At 45.1% G+C, this 23,924-nt stretch overlaps 1 protein-coding gene across 1 annotated transcript; it reads right to left on the reverse strand.

The window, feature by feature from the left end:
* Positions 1-423: 423 nt before the first annotated feature.
* LOC119178374 (uncharacterized) lies at positions 424-13,533 on the reverse strand. The gene is made up of 4 exons (XM_037429577.2): positions 13,382-13,533; positions 4,569-4,932; positions 3,124-3,333; positions 424-897 (listed from the first exon to the last, which is right to left on the reverse strand). Exons 2-4 carry the CDS (start codon positions 4,913-4,915, stop codon positions 735-737), a joined length of 720 nt encoding a protein of 239 aa, XP_037285474.2. The 5' UTR covers positions 4,916-4,932; positions 13,382-13,533; the 3' UTR covers positions 424-734.
* Between the last annotated feature and the right edge of the window lie 10,391 nt (positions 13,534-23,924).

Here is a 23,924-nt window from a genome sequence, read left to right on the forward strand (position 1 = left end):
AATTATTTTCTTTTAAGGTTTATTCTCGCTTGATTTGTTTTCTTGAGCAATTCGCTAAGAATTTCCTTTGCATTAACTCCACAATCTTCAATTATATTTCAAAATTATATTGAATGAGTGCCGTGCGATTCTCGTAAATTGCTTGGTTCTTGATCAAATGCATCTTTCACTGGGGGGTAAATTTTCGCTGGTTGGTATACCTTAAAAAATATAACGGCATATACACTTTACGGTGACAACGTCCAGTGCGAGGATCAAGAAGTACATGCAGGCAAATTTTGTGGTGGCAACAACTCCGACAGAAACGCCATGTTGTTTCGGAGCACGCAGACCTGTTATGGCACACGCACTGTCTCAGCTCGTATGGGGCGTCCTTAGCGTACTACGCATGCTTAAAAACACTTTCAGAGCTCAGAAAACAACTCGAAGGAAGAATACCATATTTTTACAATGTGTGGCCGGGATGCTTTTGCTTGATATCAAAGCAAGCAACACAAATATTGTTTTTTTTTTCAGATACCTATCTTGTAACCAGAATTTTCAGAGAATTGTAGTCTGTGACAGATGATAAAATCCTGGTATTTTTCACATGACGCGAGCATGAGGGGCAATAAAAGCATAACAGGTAAATACACTGTTGGCAGTTCTGTGAATAAATAGCGCGCAAACACTCTTGGTAACTTCTACCACCGATGGAGGTGATGTTGATGATCATCGTTCACAGTCGCCAGGCGTCAAGGCTTCCTGGTGCGCGGGTATCGCGGTGGCTGGAGCGGGGAGTCGCAGTCGTACTTGGCCTTGCAACCTCGGAAGCCGTCCCGCATCGCGTGAAAGAACGCCTGGTGCGGAAACAGAGCCTTGGCGTCTTTGCTGGTAGACGGTGACTTTCCGTAGTCCCTGCAAAAAAAAAAAAAACGTGTTAACTGGCATTGCCGAACCAAGTCACCCAGTTTGCCATCATCTATTATGATCAGTACGAAGGAGCAATAGGCTAATTTGATCATGATTTATTGCTTTTTTTAACACAAGGGTCATTTGTTCTCAAAAAGCGCCAGTCGGTTCACATGAAGTAGCTTGCTTGATGTAATTACGCCCTATAGAAGTAATTTAAAAACAAAAATTAGAAGGAGTAGGCAGTTCAGTCGTTGAATAGAGATGAGCCAACTGATTTGACTTGGCCTATAATAACAAACTTCAGCCCTCAACAGAACAGCGCTGATAACATTTGAGTAAGCATATTTACACACAAGAAAAATGTAAACGTTATTCGTTGGGATCGCTTCTTACAGTTTGAAGGGGGGGGGGGGGGGGTAGTGCCAAAAAAAGACAAAGAAAAGCAAAGAGACACACCGACGAGCACCGTGAGCATATTACTGTGTGCACTTCTTTTTTCTATTATTTTTACGTGACAAAGACGGCACTGTTGAGGTGGCCACTTGGCGCAGGTCACGCGAGAATGAATAGAATATGCATTACTGTTTCAGAGTTACCATCAGATTGCGCTTACGGCTACAGCAGTGGCCAATTCCTGAGGTTACTCGAGGACGTGAAACAACGCTGGAATGTATACGGTCTATTCTTACGCACAAGCGGCAGTTGTGCTGGCCTCTGTTCATTGCGTTTTGTAATCATTATATGACCATGATACGCTGTTGGTGTTCCCGTCAGCTTCTTATTCGTACGTTTAGTAGTTGTATTTCTGTTATATTTCATTGTCATATTTTATTACATACTTTTAAAGTTGTTATTCATATCCTGTTGCTATATAATGTCTCTGTCGTGCAATGTGTAGACTGTTTGTTACGTTCGCTTCCCTTTTCTTCCTCAAAGCTAAATTTCTCTGCTTCTTTTGTAATGTGGCTCCCTCATTCATAACAAAAAAGTCCCTTAAATGGTCTGCCGATCTTAGGACCCTCTTCATTGAAGCATTGAGAAAGCGAAATAGACTTGCAACTTCAAATATCTACGTGGATTTTCGTTGAGCTTGGATCTACATAAGCGTGGATGCCTTTTTTGTTTCTTCCTCTCATGAAATTCCACCAGCCTTACGAGCCTCTGCTTAAGTTATTTGTCATGTTTATTGTCCGCGTTTTTCTAGTTGTGTATTAATTCACCATAGGGCTTCCTTATAGCATAGCATTCAGGTTAGCTTGAATTTAAGGGAGAACGCCTAAAAGAGGTGTCGTTTGCCGGGTTCCACTTTTTAAACAAAAAGATATGTAGCTTTAGCTGGGGAGTTCTCTCTTTCTGAGAAATCTAAGGAAATTTGCTTCGTTGCTTCGTGCAGCCAAGCTTTTTTATATCTAATGTTGGATCGTTTCTCGGCAGACTCGTGTAGACTCACGCCGGCTCAGATCGAGCTGTGCGCCCAAGTCTTAGTGAGTACAAGCTGATATTGTGGCGAGTTGAGTACGAGTGAGTCCGGGTGAAAAAAAACTTAGCATGTGTGAATCGAAGTTAGCCTTCTTGAAAAGAACATTAGTTTGTGTTAGTCCAACTTATCATGGTTGAAAAGAACTTAGTTGTGTTTGAGTCCTAGATATTTGGTTGGAAAGAACTTTAACGAGTGTGATTCCAGGTTAGTCCGATTGAAAACACTGTGTTGTGTGCGAGAACTTTAGTGCCTTACAGACAAAGTTATTGCGGTGTGTGAGTTTGAGTTAGTACGGCTGGAAAGAACATCAGTGTGTGTTAATCCATGTTAGTTCGGTTGAACATAACTTTAGCGTGGGTTAGTAGTCCAAGTTAGTTCGGTTGTACATAACTTTAGTGTGTGTGAGTTCAAGTTAGACTGGTTGAGAAATTTTTTGGTGAGTGCGAGTCTGAGTGAGATCTTGTGCGAGTTGAGCGTGCAGAAGGACACGGACGAAAGGTAAAGACGCAGACACACTGCCTCTTACTTTTGTCTATGTGTTCTTGCGTGCTAAACTCGTAGATGTGTGACTAACTAATAACGCCACATCGCCACCCTCATCGAGTGAGACCAAAGGGCGAAACATATATTTTGAGTGAGTCTAAGAGACCTCTACATTTTTTGCTGGCCTATACGTTGTACAAACACTTCTTTTTTCTTCAGTCGTGTTGCACAGTGCTCTTTTTTTTCATTTGTTCAGTTTTCCTCACCCCAAGAACAGGGAGAAGATGCTGTCGAAAGGCCTCATGTCGGGCAGGTATCCGGCGTTCAGGGCCTCCTTAGCCACCTGACACACGAACATGCTGCGGCAGGCCTCAGACGCTCCGTCCCAGCGCTTCAACGCCTCTTGTAGGACGGACAGCATGTTGCTGGAATCCCTCTTGACGCTGGCGCCATCGCTGGACATAGATCTGCGCGTGCTCCGAGGCCCATCCGGCAAAAGCACGTAAACGTGTAAGGACAGGCAATAAACTGAGGAATCAGCACTGAGAAATATGCTTTTGCCACTTGATCTCAGCACTGAACTCATTTTACGGCTATATTTTTCCTCAGTCTCAATTTCGATTTCTGGAGTTTGTCTTCGTCTGCGACTGACAACAGCAAACATAAGTTCTGTAAAGCGAAACGACTTCACTGCGTGGAAAACAAAAATAAACAACACAGGAAGACAATTTTGTCGTAATGCAATTACCAGTTTATCTGCTCTAACTCTTCCCCCGTCTTATATTACCCGCCAAAGTAGTATAGTGGTGGTCATTGTGATCGACTGCCCACCTGTAAGCCGTGCGATCGCGTCTTAGCCGCGGCGGCCACATTTTCGTGGGAAGCGAAAATGCCTGAGGTTATTGTACTTTGAATTAGGTACACATTAAAAAACATCGACCCATATCCGCATGTTACACTGCAAATTTCGTCGAAAGACGATAGTCTTGCGTCTGGCGAGAGTGAACAAAACGTTTATTTGATGTTCTGCTCCAGAAAATCGGTGAATGATATTCTGGAGGCACCGCCTTATAGTGCCTCGAGCATGCAGCGGAGGCAAACGAGTGCATCAAGTCAGGTCACACGTGGTACATGAGCGCTATCTGGCAGTTATTTTCGAAAAAGAAGCGCGCGCGCCCTACGAGCCCGTCTCGCAGGTGATAAAGTGTAGAACGCAAGGGGAGGGGTAGGTTCCACAACAGTGTCGTCTTAGCAAAACGTTAGAAACACTTGCCTTTTCGTGCAAGCGCTGCGTGGTAAGCGCAACGTGACAAACGCTACGATCCTTAGAATTCCTTAGTTATGCATTTTCTAGTAAAAGACGCACATACAGAATATTGACGTGTAGATATGGTGGTTCAGATATGAGCGATAATTGTTTTTTAATTGACAATCGTAGAAGTATGAACGCTAGACCTTGAGCAATATTGGTGGGCGCTGTGGATGAGGTCGGCCGTTTGGAATATTGTGTGGTGTCGTTTAGGCCTGTAGGGTGTCTTTAAGGGTGGGCAAACAGGCAAATGTACATAACGACTAAAATTTTCTCGTCGAATGTCTCCAAGAAAGATTATTGCCTTTAAACCCCCCCCCCCCCCCCCCGCCCCAGATGGTCGTAATTCCCGCAGTCCTCCTTCATGGCACTGTTGAGGCATGTTGAGGTGCAGCCACCTACCTTTTTTCTCTGAAAAGGCTACCAAGCAATCCCGTGAGCGGGAAGGCACCTCCGCTTCCGAAGAGCGCCAGCAGCGCCGGCAGCACGGTCAGCCCGTACAGGATGCCTCCCAGTCCCAGAGTGGCCGGTAGGGCGGTCGCCATGAGCGCCGCCCTGTTGGCCGGCTGTTGCGTCATGGGGACGCCACCCAGAAGGGTGCGGTTGCCGTACGACGGTGGTGCTGAGGTGTCGGCTTCTTTTGCCGTCATGGCTTCCGCACGCGACGACGGCGGCAACGAGGCGAGAAGGACGGCGCACGCCACGGCCACCGGAGCTGAAACGGACCTTGCCGACAGACCGGTACGCATCGCTGAATATTCCCGTTCTGCAGACGATACGCAAACAAAGAGCGCCAGACGTTAGAACTGTGCGACAAGGGAGACCTGTCTGGGAACACGATACCCGGTAGCCTTTCGTTGTGAGTAATGTCTGAGTGTTCAGTATCAGCGTCATGAGTATTTTATGACGATGGTACTTCACAACAAATTCGCGACATGGGCGGGTACACGCTCCCATCCTTCCTTGCCCATCGTGTGCGCATCCTTTGTCTTCTACTTTAAGGATGTTACCTACCCATGCAAACAAAGGTTATATTCAACGCAGCTTCATCCCCGCATTCACTAATTAAGCCAGTTGTGTACATAAGTTGCACTTTATGCACTCTAGGGCACAGTTTTTCTTAAGGAAATTGGAGGAAATCACCACGACAATGTTGCCTTCTTCTACAAGTGAAAATTACAAATAAATTTGAAGTATAAAACAACAACATTCTTCAAGTACAACTCGATCCATAAAAGCTACACAAACCATGAAAAGGCTGGAGTGACCTGATGCTGTTAGATTACCTTCTGGGTCGTCACAGCCATTTTCGAAGGGATCGTAAACTTTGACGCACAAAAGGAGAGATATTTTGTCATTATTTGAGTCGACGCTTACAATTTGGAGGGGACCTTTAGGGAATTACATTTCACCAATAAACTGCCTGTCTTCACTGCCCGTGACACTGTCAAAATACACCATTGAGATTAAGTCTAACTACTTGGATCACGTGCGAACGGAGCGAATGTACTCAAGCAGCAGGCTTAGTTGGTCTTAAAAGGAGACTAAAATGCTGTACAAAACACATTTGCGTCGTATTCAGGAGTCTTAGTTGGATATTTAGTGTCATTACAAGCTGCACCCTTCATGAAACGGCTTAGAAAAGAAGAAATATTCATTTTCACTCGCGCCCCGCCGCGGTGGTCTAGTGGCTAAGGTACTCGGCTGCTGACCCGCAGGTCGCGGGTTCAAATGCCGGCTGCGGCGGCTGCATTTCCGATGGAGGCGGAAATGTCGAGGCCCGTGTGCTCAGATTTGGGTGCACGTTAAAGAACCCCAGGTGGTCAAAATTTCCGGAGCCCTCCACTACGGCGTCTCTCATAATCATTTGGTGGTTTTGGGACGTTAAACCCCACAAATCAATCAATCAATTTTCCCTCGCTGCAAACGCTCACTCTGGCATGGTATTTGTTAAGCTGACCATTGATTAGGATTTATTAGGTTGGCACATTCGTCATACGTGAGTCATGTATTGATTTAGTTCTGCCATAGTACATTATATTGGCACGCGTATGGAACTATCACTCCGGCACAGGTGCTTAAATGGGAACCAATGGACAAAGACGACAAAGGGATTGCAGTTGGTTGAACTCTAGAGCAATCAAATGTAGGTAAAGCAATCGATAAGGGCATAGTGAGCGGGCTTTAGTGACTGCTACGCAACATACTTAAAAAATATCACCGCCATATCCACAAAGTGGATGATGTTCGAGAAGCTTGCTCGGAATATTGGGTAATCTATGAATCCTCCGTGCACAACTTCTACCGTCCCCTATAGACTTGACAACGTTGTTATATATACATTACAAACCGTTTACATTTCAATGAACTATAGACATTATATAAACACAAGATATGTTCTTTTGCAAAGTACCAAAAGGACGTCCCTCGATGAGCCCGGGAACTCGTTTCTCTTTAAAGATGTTTGCTTTATGCTTCATGAACTATATAATTATATATACGCCAGAAACGTTATTTTACAAAATTCATCACTCCCAGGCGGACTCTTATACAAAAAATTATGCACCATCACCCCGAAGGGAACCTTCATGGAATACAAAGCAGCAGCGGGGCGCACGGCGTTCACCGGGTTGAAAGGGGCGTCGACGCGGGTGCTGGAAGAACGGTTTCAAGCGAAAGTAATTCAAGTGTTTACTCTAGTATACGTTTGTTTGAAACGCAGAGACACCGGAGGCAGGTTAGGCTTCTTGTAAGTTTCATCGCAGATAAACGAGCCGAAATAGTGTTTCCACTCGACGTGTGGTAGAGCGTTGCGGGTGATGAACAGGATGAAGCGAGAGAGAAGTATGTGCAAACGGACGGAGTATCTGACAGCTGGTGCGGGTGAGAAAGAGGGCGACGTCAATGCACGGCTGTGACGTCACCTACTTGGCACCGCTCCAACACCTGTGGCGAGGGGAATGCGTTGCGGCGCATTCGTACGAACGTACCTATGGCGTTACGCACGTGAGCCAAAGAGATGCATCGCACCTAATAACTGCTCGCAGGACACTCCGCTTTTTCGTTGCAGATGGCTGGAACAAATTCATTGATGCGATTTTTTCAGCCTTCAACGTCACTGTGAGGCACAGCACGTCAGTTGGGGCCAGGCCGAGATCATGTTTGATGTCATCAACGTGTGCATTGAGGGACTGCGTGTAGAGAAGGATAACGGTGAACTCAGTTGAGCGGTCGACGTCTTCTCGAAAGGAACGAATGTACCGTTCCGTTAGGGCGGGCCACCTGTGCTGCTCGAGAATCCCCGAGCGTGTCACTGTGTTCACTGTAGTACTCGTGGTAGAGGTGGCGGTTCCCGTTGGCGTTGGTCAGGTACTTGTACTAGACGTTAGTACAGCGACTGAGTGTCACGTGCACAAGTGCCTGCTGGTGCGTCTTGCTGTACTCGTATAGTATCGAAGAGTTTGTTCCCTTTTTAGACTTGTGTACCGTAATGGCACTGGCTTGTACTAACGGAAGCTGCTTCAGCCTGCAGGAAACGCCTGTCTTGCAGTCGAGGGGGAGCTTGACCTGGCGAGGTTCGATTGGTATCTAGGATGGTTCTATATCGCAGCCGTTTCACACAGATTCACTGTTTCGCAGGTACGGGTTTGTTAGACGGTGAGCCATCTTCAGCCTTCCAGGCAGTCACCGCAGTGACTTGCCAGCGAGCCCGAGCTGCTGCTTCGTTGCGAGCCTGCAGCGCTGCTGCCTTGGCTTTTGAGATGTTTATGCAGCCGAGCGGTAACAAAGATTTCGACTCCATGAGCTCCAGGCGAAAAAAAAAATGGCAGCATATCCGTGGAGTGAATGATGGATAAAGGGGCGAAGCATCCGTCCGCCCATTCGTTCTATCGTCGATCCATCCATGCGTGCGTCTGTGTGACCACCCGTGCTTCCATCCGCCCATCCGTGCGTGCGTCTGTTCGTGCGTCCGCCCGTTCCTCTGTGCATCCGTCCCTGCTTTCGTCCATGCATCCGCTCCTGCGTCCGTCCATGCAGCCATCCGTGCGTCCATCCATGCATCTGTCTGTGTGTCCGTTCGTCCACCTATTGAACACTCCAAGTACTACCATCTCGCATCTTTTCATCATATATTGCTCATATAGAAGCACCACCATCCAGCGGACCTTCCAAGGACTGAACGAAAGGAGGCACACGCACACGTTCTTGCGGCTTGCGCTTCGTGTCTACTTCCCACCTTTAACCACCTCGAGTTCATGGTATATACTAGTTCACTGTTTTCATGGCACTGCGGCCGAACGCTCGCTAAACCTTTCTAAAAGCGAGGAGGTTACGCCCACCAAGTATAACGTAGCAACCCTTTTTTGTCTTGTGTGCGTTGTTTAACAATAAAAAACTCGCAGCGTGCACGTTAACTTAAAGCCGAATTTTCCTGTCTCTCATTCCCCCTTAGCAGCCATTGGCATGTACGTTGAGTACTATCTTTTATTGTTGAACAACGCACAGAAGAAATCTCTCGTCAGCACCACCTTGGAGGTCAAAATGTTATACTTGTTACACACTACTACAACGACTACGAAGGACAAATGGGTTTCGCCACAGAACACCTACCAGGTGTCGCTATAAGGAGCTTCGCCCCTAAAAGACAGCCCACGTACCGGGAGTAGTGTGCGCCGCGAGCGTTGCGCACCACTCTCGGCTCTCGGCCCACCACTCGAGGCGCACCACACACGGATGCACAACACTCTCAGCACTGGGCGCAAGTGTCAAGAGTGCTGTGAGCCGCGAGCAGCGCACAACACTCTTGGCACGTGCGCCGAGAGTATTTATGAAATCACCGGATAAGTGTACATGCCACTGCCGGACAAGGCGCGAGCATAAGAAGCTTGGCGAACAAGCTCTTAAAATAAATAAGCTAGCAATGGAAGGCCAACTCCGAGCGCTGTCAATAAACAGATCCTGAGAAAAAATTCGGGGGGTTCTTGGCACTCTGTGAATATGTTAAGGCAAAAGCTTACTTGGACCTTCCGTTGATCTGCTGCTGAATTTTCTCTTCGTGTGCTGCACTTCATGAGAAGCACTTTCTGAGAATGTGAAAGTGAGAGCTTACAAGGACCTTCTGTTGATATGGCTACGTTTCTGTCTACGCTTCTGCATCACGCCGTTATGACATCTCTTACTCGCAATCTGTGAGACCATGAGACAAATCAATAAATATAGATAAAAAATTATGTGCGGCCAATATTCTACTTCGTATCAAGAAGAAAAAATTGAGTTCGTCAAGTCATGCATGCCAGAATGAGAGCGGGCCTAACCCAATAGAAGACTTCACGCTATTATGTGGTGTCATGAGATCAAGGCATTGTCTGGCAGGCGATGGGTTTCTATGACTGAAGACACTGATGTTTGCAAACGGCTTCTAGAGATCTTCGTTCCACAATGATCCTGAATTGGTACTGCATAGATGACGATGGTCACAATAAGTGAAGTCATTAAATAGGAGCAAAATTTGCGTCATATTTCATGGTTTTTATGAAATAGAAATGGTGCCGTTAAGATCAGGTGTCATTTTTATAAAAGTTGAGCGAAAGATCAGATGCTCGTAATGAAGCATCTTTACAAACAAGGCCCCACAGCTAACTGCTACTTCAAAGTACTTTTTTCTTGAACATTTTTCTGAAAGTTTCTTCGAAGTTACAGCAAGACCAAGACGCGATATCTTCTCACACACTATAGTATTTTTTTTTCTGTCTGTTGACGCGCAATATGCCTACCGATACGCACATCATACGCGAAACACTATCATACTTCTTTGTTTTCGCTATCAATTGCTACAAGTGGACCTTCATACTCAGGTGACTGTCATTGTCACATCATGACAGATTCAATGAGCTCAATTCCAACTAACATTGATTGTGTATTTCACGTAGGGGTCATTGTTTTATAAGGTTACTGTTCCATGCGCATCATTTAGTGTGCAGATGATTCCGTCTTAGCATTTTGTTTCTTGAAGATAGGGCGTGCTAACGACAGAGCTGCACAATCGCACAATTTTAAGCAGACGTGCGAATGAAGCTGTGCTATGTTTCTCGAGCTTCCCTGAGCTGTAGCAAGCCCCATGATTTCATTAGTCCAGTCACATTACCATACTATCACAAAACTTTCCCGAAGTCAAAGCGATACTTGGTACGGAACTTTGAGTTACATTAAATTCTGTGTTCCACCGCGTTTAACGCCACACACAATAAATATAACATATGCAGGGGAAGCAGCTACTGATATACGTGCTGACTGCTGGCTGCCACTAACAGTTCCATAGAAAGTACCCATCGCTCGCGAGCTATATGTACGGCACTGATAGGAACAGAAGTTAAATATTGATTGATTGATTGATTGATTGATTGATTGATTGATTGATTGATTGATTGATTGATTGATTGATTGATTGATTGATTGATTGATTGATTGATTGATTGATTTCCACCACACCTTATGGTGGAGCATTTTTGTAATCTTGAGAACACAAAAAGAACGAAGACACTGCACCCGTGGAACTATATAGCAGTCAAGCAAGCTCAGGCAAGCTTCGCCACAAGTTTAAGAGTCGCACCACTACAACAGCGAGAAGTTGTCATCGTGACGGTTCAGCTGCCAATCCCCAAAACGAATGGCGCCACCTTTTGTTAACGTGATTTCAAAGTGACTTGATTACTTTCAGAAGCAAGGGTAATGTATTGTCTTCCGTGTCATCCAGCCATAATTTGTTTTGTAACAAACTTTATTTTACAATTTTTAAAAGCAATTAGCAATCTAGTTGAAGTATGTTTGAGGAGTAATTTTGCACTTCCTGTTACGGTCGCGCAAAAGCGAGAGGTTCATACTGCAACTTGAAAGCTGTTTAGATCTTGGTAGAGGTCCATGCTAAAAAACACCTAATGGTCGAAATTTCCGGAGTCCTGTTAATATCGTGACTTCGCGACGCGAAACCCCGTATATCAATATTATCGTTATAAACATTACACAGTAAGCCACGCTCGCGCACCGAGTGATCGCGTTTATTACGCACGCTAAAGGTCAGGATGCAGGCTGTCGTACCTTTTCTTCCCCCGTGCCATCCATCCTTGCATAGCTTTCTGCACTCCCGTCTTGACGAGAGAAGAGAAAAGCGCTTAAAGTGCCTGAAAAACCCGTGTAACTCACTCATTCTTGATGGATTCGACAAACTTCTGTGGATATCGATTCGTGTTGCAGTTAACTGCAACCCTTACGTAACTTGTATCATTAGTTAGAAAGCAGATTCATGACCCCTTTAAGTCTGAGAGGCAAAGCTCCTTAAGGTAGACACTGGCATGTGCCGTAGCCACCGCTGACGATGATGCTGTTGTCGATGGAGGACAAGCACGTTCATACCACACGTCCTCTTTCTGCCATCACGCACAGCACATGAAAGGTACCCACTATACGCCATGACGATGACGATGACACTGATGGTGGTGAAGAAGATAATCACGGACAACCACTGGCTTGCACAGAAGATAACGTCTCTATATGCTCTACGATGAATTTCGTATGACTGGAAACAACCACCACCCACCATGGGAACGTGGCTAGTCCTCGTGCTTGTCAATTTCAGGTTATGTTTGATACCACAAAGCCGTAATAATGAAGGTAAAGAGAAAGTCACAACTCAAGAGAACATACTAGGTGTGGCCAATAAACATTATGTATAAGTGTACACCACTTGGCACTCATTTACATGCATGGGTGACCAATCTCTCGGGTGATTTATGGTAACACCAAACGATACAACTGCTTCGCCCATTGATCACCAACCTCGTGGATATGCCGCGATTTTTTTGTACTTCCTGGAGGAAGATTTGGTACACGCCGCTGATGGTAATCGTTGCGAACACAGTCGGCTGAACAAAAGAAGAAACCTTGTGGGAAAAAAATTACAGTTATTCTTAATTCTTTCCCCAACTTAAACTGATTCTTCTGTCCTGCTTCAGAATGAGAGAGAAGGTGACAAACCCGGCTGCAAGTTTAACTAGCAAACCAAACTGCAGTGGCACCAGTGTCTTCGGGGCGTAGGAGAGCGTCATACACTGCGTCGTAAGGATTGACCATCGAACAGGCTATGCGCGAAAATATTCTGCCCAGTCATCGTTATTTTAACGGTTAAGAGATGCAAGTACCCTTACTGTCACCTTAAGTTCATTCTGTCTGGCTTATTCCATGACAACAAAGCTGTTTCGGGCATTTGTAGTTGCGCAAAGCTTGCCTTGTGCAAGTATGAAGTCAGTGAGAAGCCTCTGCAACTGGTGCAACTGCACCCCAGTTCCCAAGAACCATCGTCAGACTTAACCTGAACCATTAGACGCATCTATGACAGCTTAGGTTCAAATGCGATATCTAAGAAACAAAATCAAATGTAGTGGAAAGGAAGGAGGCAAAATAGTATCGTTCATACAAGGCGCATCTGCAGGCAATATCTTAGTTACTTTCAAAGGTAACAAGAAGGTGCGCGAAGCTTGTCCGGGCTCAGTAAGGTTGTGACTTCACGTTTATGTCCCAGCCATGGACATCAAGAGGGGGTGCAGGAAAGGCACATGCCAGCCCCCTCCCAAGCCACAACAAAACTTGCTCCCTACCCCATCTAATCAAGCACTCCCCCTTTCTCCTATCGAGCTGCAACACAAGTTTGCACCTCCCCCCCCCCCCCAGCAAGACAATTCTGCCGATGCTCACGGTTTTCGCCATTGCATATACTGTCTGTCTATGCAGTCGAAGAGGCACATGCATATCAATAATTAGCGCGATGAATTCGCCTAGATTTGTCGCGTGACTAAGCAGCCAGCACGCCATGCCGGCATCACATATTTTCCCATGGTCGAACCTGTAAGCGTTCGATCATCATCGTCCTTGTATGAAATAACCGCAACTCAAACACGATGTGGGAAAAATATGGGGTCCACGGCCCATAGGATTACTGTGCTAATAAAGTCGGTTTAAAGGTGTTGTTATAGTAGTATTACGAAACTTACAATGGCCACGAGGTCGGAACCTACCGTCGTCGTGCGCTTCTAGAAGCCTTCATGGAGTGTCACGAGCGTGACAAATACCGAAACACAAAAACCACCAGGGAAAGGGCGAGCGCTGCTAGTGCACACTTATCAAAACCGACCAATACACTAGCCTCGCACAGCTTCACTTACAACTTGCGTCCACTATTGTCGTCTTCGCGTTTCCTAAATCCGGGCACCGATTGAGTCCACGAACAGCAACCAGCTCTTCTCGAGACAGCCCTCCTCCAAGGGCTACTTCGCTCGCACACTTACAAGAGGTCGGTGTCTTCTTCAGAGGCGACCGTGAAACCTTCCCGCGGAGCCATATGCCTTCGTCCTTTATATAAGTTCGCCGGCCTGTAGCCGGCAGACTAGGTTGCGCATGGCCCTCGTTGGCGACGTCCTGGGACGCGCTCGGTCAGCGGCGCCTGTCCGTTCCGGCCGCCTGGCCCCGGTGACATCCCTGAACACGCGTGCTCCGCCAGCTGCAACCGGCACGTGCACGCGGCCGCATCGCGTATATCCGTGGCAGACAGGCGTGCACGCGTTCGTATATGTTTGTCTATGCGAGTCACACGAAGCCCGATAGCGCGTGTGCCGCGACGGATACTTGGAGCGACCGAATTCGTGCAGGGCTGCGAATATGTTAAGGCACGAATGCTATGGCTCTGCCGCGCACCGCACGAGACATGCAAACAGGGCTTTGCGCAGTGCAATAAGAAACGTGATGTCAGCGTCCACATTAAGGTCGGGAAAACTCCGCCCCTGGGGGTTGCGTTCCTAATCGTTGGTTATTTCATATGCGGTATACATACCATATGCGCTCTGTGTACGTCTCCTACAGGCCACAGAAGTTGTGTTGTACTCGTGTTCACCAAGTAAGTTTAGAGATGTCATTGAGGTGATATTCGTTATCAGCCCTATTTAAAAAGCTTTATTTATTAGTCTGTTTATATACTTATTTATGTTTCAGCTAATCCAGCACACTGTACTCGTCGCTTGTACATGATTATTTTTTGTAGTGTAAGTGAAGCAAAAAATCTTAATAAAGCCAGCAATGCTTAAAGTATTCGTAGCTTATAACAGTATAGCGACATTTGTGGTAGTGGGGGTGGTAACAACTTTATTAATAACTTCAGCAAATTCGTGGCCTGGGCCTAGGCCGCCCCCGAGGAGGACCGGAGACCCTATCTCCTCGCAGCCTCGTGGGCTTGCTGGATGTCCCGCAGTTGATCCTGGTGGTTAGAGCTGAGCAGCGCAGCCATCCAGAGCGACGCAGTCTCATCTGGGGAGACTTTTATTTCTGCTAAAACTGCTCAGACCCACAGAATGTACCTAAGTGATGTGTGAGTCTAGCCGAAAGACCTAGATTGATTTGTGGACCTGCGTGATTTACCTGTACTGTTGCAGTTTTCACATTTATTTTTCTGGAAAAACGAGGGTAGTTTGTAGTGATGCGCTGTGGTTCTAATTTGAGGCATTCCTTCTGCCAGTGTTCTTTGGGGTATGAATTGTATCATGCAAACTGACCTGTAAGTAATCGGCGCTCAGATGTTTTGGAGCCTTTGGCCGCGGAGTCTCTGTAAGTACAGTTCTGAGTAAATGCGCTTATTTCGAGCACTGAAAGCCGTATAAGTAACAAGTCTTAATTCTTATACGATTATAACCTATAAGCATGCAAAGATCAAAGGGGAATATCCGAATGAATCGGTGTTGCAACAGCGACTAGTGTGCAGTTTGTGTAACAGCATGCTGAGGCGTTTACCGTATAAGTGAGACATGGCTAGTCGATCGAAACTGCACGACGTGTTTTTTTTTTTCTTAGGAGCCGTGTGCGATAGCACCGCCAAATGTTCCGACTGAACACCAGGTTGTCCCTGGCACTGCGCATGCGCTTCAGCTGTGCATTTGTGATTCCCTGTTATACGAGATGACTTCGTGCTCTTCATAACGCTTTCAATCCGATAATTCTGTATCTATGTTGCCCCACTGCCACATTTTTGTTTTTTTGTTTTTGCGAAAGGACGGTCCGTTTACGACGAGAAAAGTCAATCTAATTGTGATACTCTAATGGTGGTTCATGCACTTTCAATTATAACTATAATTAGCATCGCAGAGTGCGTCGATTTCCTTATTTTTTTTACTTATCCGTCAAATTAGACCAAACTTCCATAGAAAGATAGAGGCTTGATTTGAAAAAAGTAGTCGGACAAGGACTATAACTGGCGCCGACGTTTTGGGTTGATAATAGTAAACTATTTTCCTCATTCAGCAGTACAGCTTAAAATATTTTTCTTTGTTAAGTTCGTTTCCCCATTGTTATGCAATTGATATGTCTCACATCAGGATTGACTGCAATATTTTCCTACGAAACTTTTTCACGCCAGACACCTTCGTCTGTACGGACCAGGGTTCTGATGTACAGCAAGCTAATCCGCCTCCACCACCAATACGGCAAGAGAAGAAGCTTTCACTCGCAACCTTTGACGAAGACTATAGTCTCCTCGTTCGTAATTCGAGCTCCCTCTGTAGTTTTTATTCAGGTAATGGTTTCTTTCTTGCTATTTACGGTTATTGTGTTAAAAAATCGCAATATTGTCACATGAGCCTCGCCGCTCTTGGTCCTAAGGCCGTAAACAGCATTCAGGCCGACAACCTCGCCATTCGTCTCTGTCGCGGTGATCACGCGTGCACCATTTGACGGAGGCGTTAACACTCCCCTGGGCAGCGAGATTAACTTCACGGATACACATCGTTCCATGAGTCGGGAGACACGACGTTCCAGCATGAATCCGCACACGTGCTCAAGCCACCGTGTGAAGAATGTGAGAAAAAGGAAACGCGGGCACTCTTTTAACCCGACTCAAAGGGCCGCCGGAGAAGCGAGTTTTGAGAAAAGTAAAAGAAAGAAGACGTGGATCTAAATGCTCGCGTTCGCGCTGAGGCGAGTTCTCGACGATGTTATCTGAAACCCAGGAGGACAGCGACGAACGTGTTAACCCGGTTTGTGTGCTCTGAAAACTCTCCGAAAACAGCGCGAAAAGAAAGAGGAAAGGGGTAAGGGGTGAAAAGACACGGCGAAAATGAAGGAGGGTTCACGCGCAAACCGGGGAAATGGTGAGAGGAGAGAATAGCGGCGCGAGGCTGCCTTATGTATTCGCACATAAGGATCGCTGTTCGAATGCGCCCTAACACCTTGAAACTCTCGAAGCCTTGCAGAACAAACAAAGACGATACGAAGAAGTAAACAAAAATGTTTCAGCCAAGCCTGGCTTAGTTTATTGTGGTACACGATGGTGTTGTGCACATCGCGAAATCGACTTCGACGTGAACGACGCAGTAGAGTTAGGTGTGCGCGAATATTCCAGAACTTCGCATAACGAGCCGTATACCATTCTGTTTGATTAGGCACTCGAATCGAATCATGAGTATTCAAACTACGGAATATTGATCGAATAATTCTCGAACGATAAGGTGCGGTGGAAAAGCATCAAATCAAAGAAACAGTGCAACAGGGACGGGTAACGTCGCTCTTGTCTTTAACATTGAATGGTCAAAATGCAAAGCAGTGTCAAAGTTTTTACGCAAGCATCGACGCTGTGTAGATTACATGATGAACGCTACTTGTTTGAAGCTCCAGTGTCGCCGAAGAGACAGTCATTAACCAATATACCCATGGAGATGATTACACTTGAATGTTGTGGAATTTGTAAATCAGTTTATTTAGAAGCTGCTGACAAAGTCGCACTGCGAATGCTACAGTCCCTCCCTATTTCATCCTGCAGTTCCAATATGTTTCTAAGGTTCTAGTTGCTGCTGTATGTGAGTTCGTGGTAGTTTTCATATACTCTTCTCCTCCCATATTTTCTTCACTTCATAAATATGTTCATAAGCTATTGAGACATGACAAGTCTCAAACATTTTTTTTTCGTTACGGACACCGTGCGCTACATCAAAATTGTAGAACAACCACTATAATTCAAAATCAGCATCTCAGATTTTAGTCTTTTCTGAGACCAGTGTCGATATGTTTGTCGAATTCTGACGTAAAATTCCTCTCGAGAATGGCCCAGATATGAGATAGGAGAGATTTTTTTCCTTTAAATGGCAACATTGGGCGACGTGTTGTAGAAACCCCGGCCACCGCTCCAATCTCTCACACTGTTTCGACCATTGCGAATGACTGAATTTCGTCACTGTGGCCCACTATCGAAGGTGAGTTTTAGACCCCTGGTTTCGATAGTAACATGACTGCATTAGTCTTAGCTTATTGATTGCAGATGCGCTAAGGGCTGTAAACAAATGTTTCTAACACTGTTCTTACTTTTGCAATCTGTAAGGCCCCATACATCGGCGTCGTTTTTAATCCTTGCGTCGATGAACGTCACACCCAATATATACCACTGCGTCCGACTAGGTGGACATGCAGGGTAAATTCGGTTAAATGGTTTACCTATAACTATGAAAGAACTACGAAATGATAAGGCTACAATGCAGCAACCCTTACAACTGCAGAATCTCTTAAGGATGATCAGAGAGTGATTGCGAGAGTTATTTAAAAACATCCACAGAAGTTTAAGACTCCATTCGAACTGAGCATGGCAAGGAGCTGTTTGCCCAGTGCGAAAAACCTGTCAGGACTCTTCAGATTTTCTCAAGTACAGTGCGACCGATATGAAAAAGTTGGCTGGAGCACTATGTCGCACTATGCATGGTGGACACGGGACTGCTTTTATCGGGTTCATAATAAAACACTAAGTTCTACAATGAAGTATGGGCTTGAGCACAGTGAACCCGTAGTTTTGAAACGCGTAAAACTATCTACACAATTTGAGTTGTCGGATAGGCCTGCTTTTTTAGTGGTACTGGGTGCAAGGACAAACCTCCAAAAGGAGTTTTTCGTGGCCGTTCACTGCATGAAATCCGAAGCGAGAATTGGGTCGATCAAACTGGCAAAAATTTTTTCGGTAAAGCTAGTACATACAATCCTCAGCAGTGCACGTAGACAGAGTTTAGCAGAGGAGAAAGGGAGGTACGTGCTCAGAATCTACCACGCTAACTTTCCTTAGACAGGCTTGTGGCACTATTCCAAACAGTGCACAAACAGCCTAACATAGCGCTCGTGTTGAGTGGTTTCTTTTGTATGTGGTTTAAGCGCTGTTTGGAATAACTACGTATACGTACCGACAAGCGCCCCCCCCCCTCCCCCGTCCTATAGCCACCTTTATGTGGCACAGTTCTTGCTCCTACCAACAGTTGTTTCTGGGTCACGTGTGAGATCTGTTGAATATATCCTTGAAGCACTGAGAGCCGCGTCTCAAACTATGCTGAATCATTCAAACCAGGTCGTCAACCTTCAGCAGCTTTTCTTGACAGTAATGTCATCAGCGGAACCTAGAAAGCTTTCTTTCAATGAACTCCGGAGAGTGAAAACATTACTTCGGAGTTGCATGACGCATACCCATCTCACTCCCCTCCTTCTGCTCGCCCACTGAGGAATAAAAGAATAATAGTAAAGTCTCTGAATAACGTCGTCAATGAATGTATCCCGCAAATGGTCAAATGCTCAGCAACGTTTGGTTCATGCCATAGATGCGTTTTGTTTTTTATATATGAAGCATTTCTTAGTGAACTTTGGTGACATTGAGCGTATCTATCTATCTATCTATCTATCTATCTATCTATCTATCTATATATATATATATATATATATATATATATATATATATATATATATATATATATATATATATATATATATATATATATATATATATATATATATATATATATATATATATAGCTAGCTATCTATCTATCTATCTATATAACCATCTGTCTATCTATCTATCTATATATCCACCTATCTATCTATCTATCTACCTATCTAGCCGTCTACGACATTTAGCTATCCTGGCAGTTTCGATAATACTATCGATACCAAAATTGGTATGGCATAACATGACTGTATGCCGAGCATAAGTGACTAGTCATAACATGAAAATCATGATATGTATGTCATGACTGTCATGATTTACATTTCATGGTCTTCCTGCTCTTGCGGTGGTTGCGTTCCCATGACGTGTTGCAAAACTGGTACGGCATGACATGACTGCAGTGCGAACACAAGCCACAGACCCTAACATGAGAATTATAACATGCGTGTCATGTAACAACTTCACTACATGCCACGCTCATGATGCGCTAGCGGCCATTTCGCTAGTTTCACATATACGAAATTTGGTATTACCGGACGTGAATAGATGACGAAGGCATGTGACTGGTTTCAAACATGATAATCGTGAGATGCGTGTCATGTAACAACAAGACTACGTGCCACGCTCATGATGCGCTTGTGGCCATTTCGCTAGCTTCACCTATATACCAAATTTGGTATTATGGGACGTGAATAGGTGACGAAGGTATCTAACTGGTGCAAGCATAAAATCATGACGTGCTTATCATGTAAAACATGAATACATGCTACGTCCAAACTCGCTCGCGGCCGTTTTACTTGTTCCAGATATACCAAATCATGTATTACGCGACGTGAATGAACGACGAATGTAAATGAGACGTCCAAACATGACAATCACGATATACGTGTCATGTAACAACATGACTACATGCCACACATATACCAAATTTTGTATCAGGGGACGTGAATACACGTCTAAACATGATAATAATGGCGTGAAAGTCATGTACAGCATAAATAACCTCCGCCACATAACGTTGTGCTGATTGTAAAGGGACATATCAACCTTGCTCATTCATGCTTCGCATATCATCGATTCCCACTGTACGTAGGTTCTGCCAGTTTTTATTTCTTTCATGTGCCCTAATTGTGGTTGAACAATAAGCGTTTTATATAATTAAAGCGCTGGAACATTTGATTATCAGTGTAACATATATGTACTTTTGTTTCCTTCTTCCTCCCGCATTTTCGTTTGGACATTTCTACGGGTCCTATGTGAACGCCTTTGATATAGTGCCACCACTCCGTCTCTCTCCTCTCTATCTATCTTTCTCTCGTTCCCTTCTCTCTCCTTTCTCTCTCTCATCTTTACATTCTCCTTCTGCATTCCCCCAGCTTCATTGCACAGAATTTTACTAATGTGTAAGGCGCATTTCTCTGTCTATGATAAATGTCTTTCTTTGTTGGCGCTAAGAACATTTGTGCTTATCTCTCTTGTTAAATTTGCATTCATTTTTACTGTATAACGTCCATATACATACAGTTCAACAACGATTATGTTTTCCTTGCGTGCGGAAGTGCTCAAGTGAAGGAATGAGCCAATGTGTGGAGAAGGAAACTCTTGCATCACAAAAGTTATGAGAAAGGTGTATCTTTACGTAGCTCTCAATCGTGCGTGACGTGAATGAACAGATTCTGTTTGGAATTTTAAATGATCACTTGATGTATTAGACATAGTTTGTAGTATATCCTTCTGAGTTATGTTTGAATGCTCTTCTTTGAAGCCGCGGGGTTACGTGTTAGACTAAAAATACATCAGAAACACAAGCGTTTTGGTCAAATAACGTAACAGTCAAAAAATAACTCGCAGAAGACGGCAGAGGAAGCAGCCTTTTGCACTCACCTAAGAAGCAAGTGTGCATATATTTTATGCAGTATAGCCGCAGTCAAATTCCAGAAACAACCTGCAGAAAATATTGCTTTTCACGTCGTGATCTGGACCGTATACCTCAGCACAAAATTGTACAGTGTTATCTTATTGCTATAAACATGCATAAACTACAGAGAAGGATAATTGTTTTTTATAAAATGTAAGTTACATTGAGGTATTCGCCCTTAATTTATTGAAAAATGCTATTAGACAAAAGAGATACTAAAATGTATGAAAATGGTCATGGCCGAAATGCCCAACCTACAATCTGGCAAATCTTTTTTGTGCAGTCCCAGTCTAGGTATAGAAAGATCAGAAATCTGTGTGCACACGCGCATTTCTGCGCACTTCCGTATTTCCTTGTGTGGGTGCACATTAGAAAATGTTTCAAAATGTCATCCTTGAAGTAGCTGGAACGCGTGGTTCAGTAGGCATTTCGAGCTGCCCTCGCAAGAAAGACTTTCGGACCTTCTGCGGATCCGTTGGCGCATATTCGCACGCATGGGAACAAGCCAAAAAGTGAGACACTAAGGAGAGAAGTGGTTCATCCAGAATGACTGGGCTCCGATTTTCTCTAATTAGGCACCTGCCCTTGAGCGTCCTCAGAAAACGAGGACGCTCAAGGACAGATACTCCGGGAAAACCAAATCTTCCGACGTAGCACACGAGCTCTTATACCTCCGTGTGGATCAGGCCTCTCTGGTGGCTTAACCCGCCAAACGGAGGTTACGTTGCGGAGTCTTCGTGTTGGTGTTGCGTTTACCTCATTCGTGACCACTCTTTAGGCGCAAAAGTACCGAGGCCCGTGTGGCACATCATGTCGATTTTGTGACGCCCCCATCCGGGGTGTAACTGCCTCACACTTACTGTGAACCAGCATTGGTGTACAATCAAACCGTCGTCGTCACCTCTGTGAAACAGGCCTCAGGCCAGGCCGACCACCCAACTTTGACCACTGGATTCATGGACCTCACCACCATTCTTTACTGGACTTTATACTCGAAGCAAAGCTGCTTGTGTATTTTTGAATGAAAAATTATGCCTCTAGCAGCAGACTTTCGAAATAAAAAAAAGCGTTTCGCGTTATGGCTGTTTCAAATCCTCAAACACATTATGTGTTCTTTTTTTATTTTTTTAGCCAGGGCGAACAACTCTGGGCCGTTCTGGAGGCTTTCGAGGCGGCGACCAGGCATGGCCTTGACGTCCCCACGAGGGAGATCACAGCCCCGGTTGGTGAAAGCTCTGCCAGAATACCGATAAAGTTGTTACCAACCAATCAAATTTAACCCCTCCCCCCCTACCAAAAAAACATATATTATGCCTAGCTACACATATTGTGCTCAATATTATATTGCACGTTTGGGTATCCACTTATCAGCGTTCCATTTATCTTTATACTATTGCTGTGCCTGTCGACTATGTTCCTTATGTGGGCTCCGGCACCAGTCAAATGTTATTTTTGTTGAGATCGTATTATTATTATTATTATTATTATTATTATTATTATTATTATTATTATTATTATTATTATTATTATTATTATTATTATTATTATTATTATTATTATTATTATTATTATTATTATTATTATTATTATTATTATTATTATTATTATTATTATTATTATTGCAGCATCAGTAGTAGCAGTAATGGCTGTAGTGGTAGTAGTAGTAGTAGTAATGGTGGTGGTGGTGGTGTTTACGCCATGTAGCGTTGAAGAGCTGGTTTCTCGGAAATCCCGTCATCGCTGTCAGCGGTGGCGTCTTGGTGCAAAAAAATTGGCCTTGTCCGCGCCATTTCCGGAGGGCATTTCGCGCCATGATTCTATCGATAACGAACTCCGAAATCAACAGAACCTGGCCGCCCATTCTGAAGTAGAGTAGCTGTTTTACGACTATGTACCAGCACATGGGGTGACCGCAGTGGGTGGATCATGAACAAAATGCTTTAGATTATTCATGACTGTGTAGCTCGCGAAAACATTTGTTACGATAAAGGAAAACGGGACGACGACAGCCGTGTGTAGGCCACGTCGTTGAAGAGAGGTTTACGGGCAGTGCGTGGATCCTCGCTCTCTACAACTGCAGCGGAATTCTCGTAAAACTGAACAGGTTTAAGGGACCAGCTGGGCGCGAGCAAATACGGTACGTTTCAAGCCTGCGAGTCGCATTCGCGCACACTGTTGTGCGCTCGCTAGCTCCAGTGTAGATAAAAATGCTTCGCACGGAGCCCAGGTTTCCGCGAGATCGCCAGAGCATGTCGATGAAGACGCTGAGCCGGTAACCGCACGCACTGCACCCCGCGGGCGTTGCGGAATGCGCGCATCTGTCGCCGTCGAAGTCGGCCGCGCAGTCGCTTCTCCGTGACGATCGCTGGGCGAGACAACCACAGACAGGCGTCGCTGCGGAAACGAAATGGAGCACTCGGGCAGAGTTAGTAACCTGATAGTCAGCTTCAAGGTCGCGGAGGCTGGTGTATATACTGTGTGGCCTTCTACTTGAATCGTATATTGGAAACTTAAGTTCAAGTCGAAGTCAAATATGTGCTGTTTTAAAAACAAAGACGAAAAAGACGTAGACACAGACAGAACGCCTTCTTGATCTTTGTTTTTAAAACAGCGCATAATTGAGACTTCGAAACGAAGCAACAAACCCCAATCATCGCCCTACTATCTCATGTTCAAATTTGGACGCGACGCTTTCGCGGCCGCGCTGTGCGTGAAGGCCTTGACGCGGCGTTGACGCGGTGTCGTGCCATCATCCTCTGGAGAGAGAGAGCGTGCAGCTTCACGTAGCCCAATGCCCTTTCTATGTGGAACGGGCCCGGTGCCGCGTTAGAGTGTACTGGAAGGATCTGATTCGGAGGGATGGACCGCTCTTGCCGAGGCAGTGCTTGTTGACTGAATAGGGGCGCTGTGGGCGAAGTGGATTGGTAAGGGGTAAGTGAAGCGGTAAATATATTTAAAGATATGAATGCACACATTGAAGATATGGATGGATATACTGACCCAACAGGCAGATTCATAGTGGATATGTGTAAAAGGCATGCTTTAATCATTTGCTACA

This window comes from Rhipicephalus microplus, chromosome 1 (genome assembly GCF_043290135.1).
Source record: "Rhipicephalus microplus isolate Deutch F79 chromosome 1, USDA_Rmic, whole genome shotgun sequence".
Lineage (NCBI taxonomy): Eukaryota > Metazoa > Arthropoda > Arachnida > Ixodida > Ixodidae > Rhipicephalus > Rhipicephalus microplus.

Coding starts and splice junctions, on each gene's coding strand:
- LOC119178374 (XM_037429577.2), bottom strand. CDS start 4,915: ATGCGTACCGGTCTGTCGGCAAGGTCCGTTTCAGCTCCGGTGGCCGTG. Junction 3,334..4,568: donor AGCCTTTTCAGAGAAAAAAG/GTAGGTGGCTGC, acceptor TGGGCCTCGGAG/CACGCGCAGATCTATGTCCA. Junction 898..3,123: donor ATCTTCTCCCTGTTCTTGGG/GTGAGGAAAACT, acceptor TTTTTTTTGCAG/GGACTACGGAAAGTCACCGT.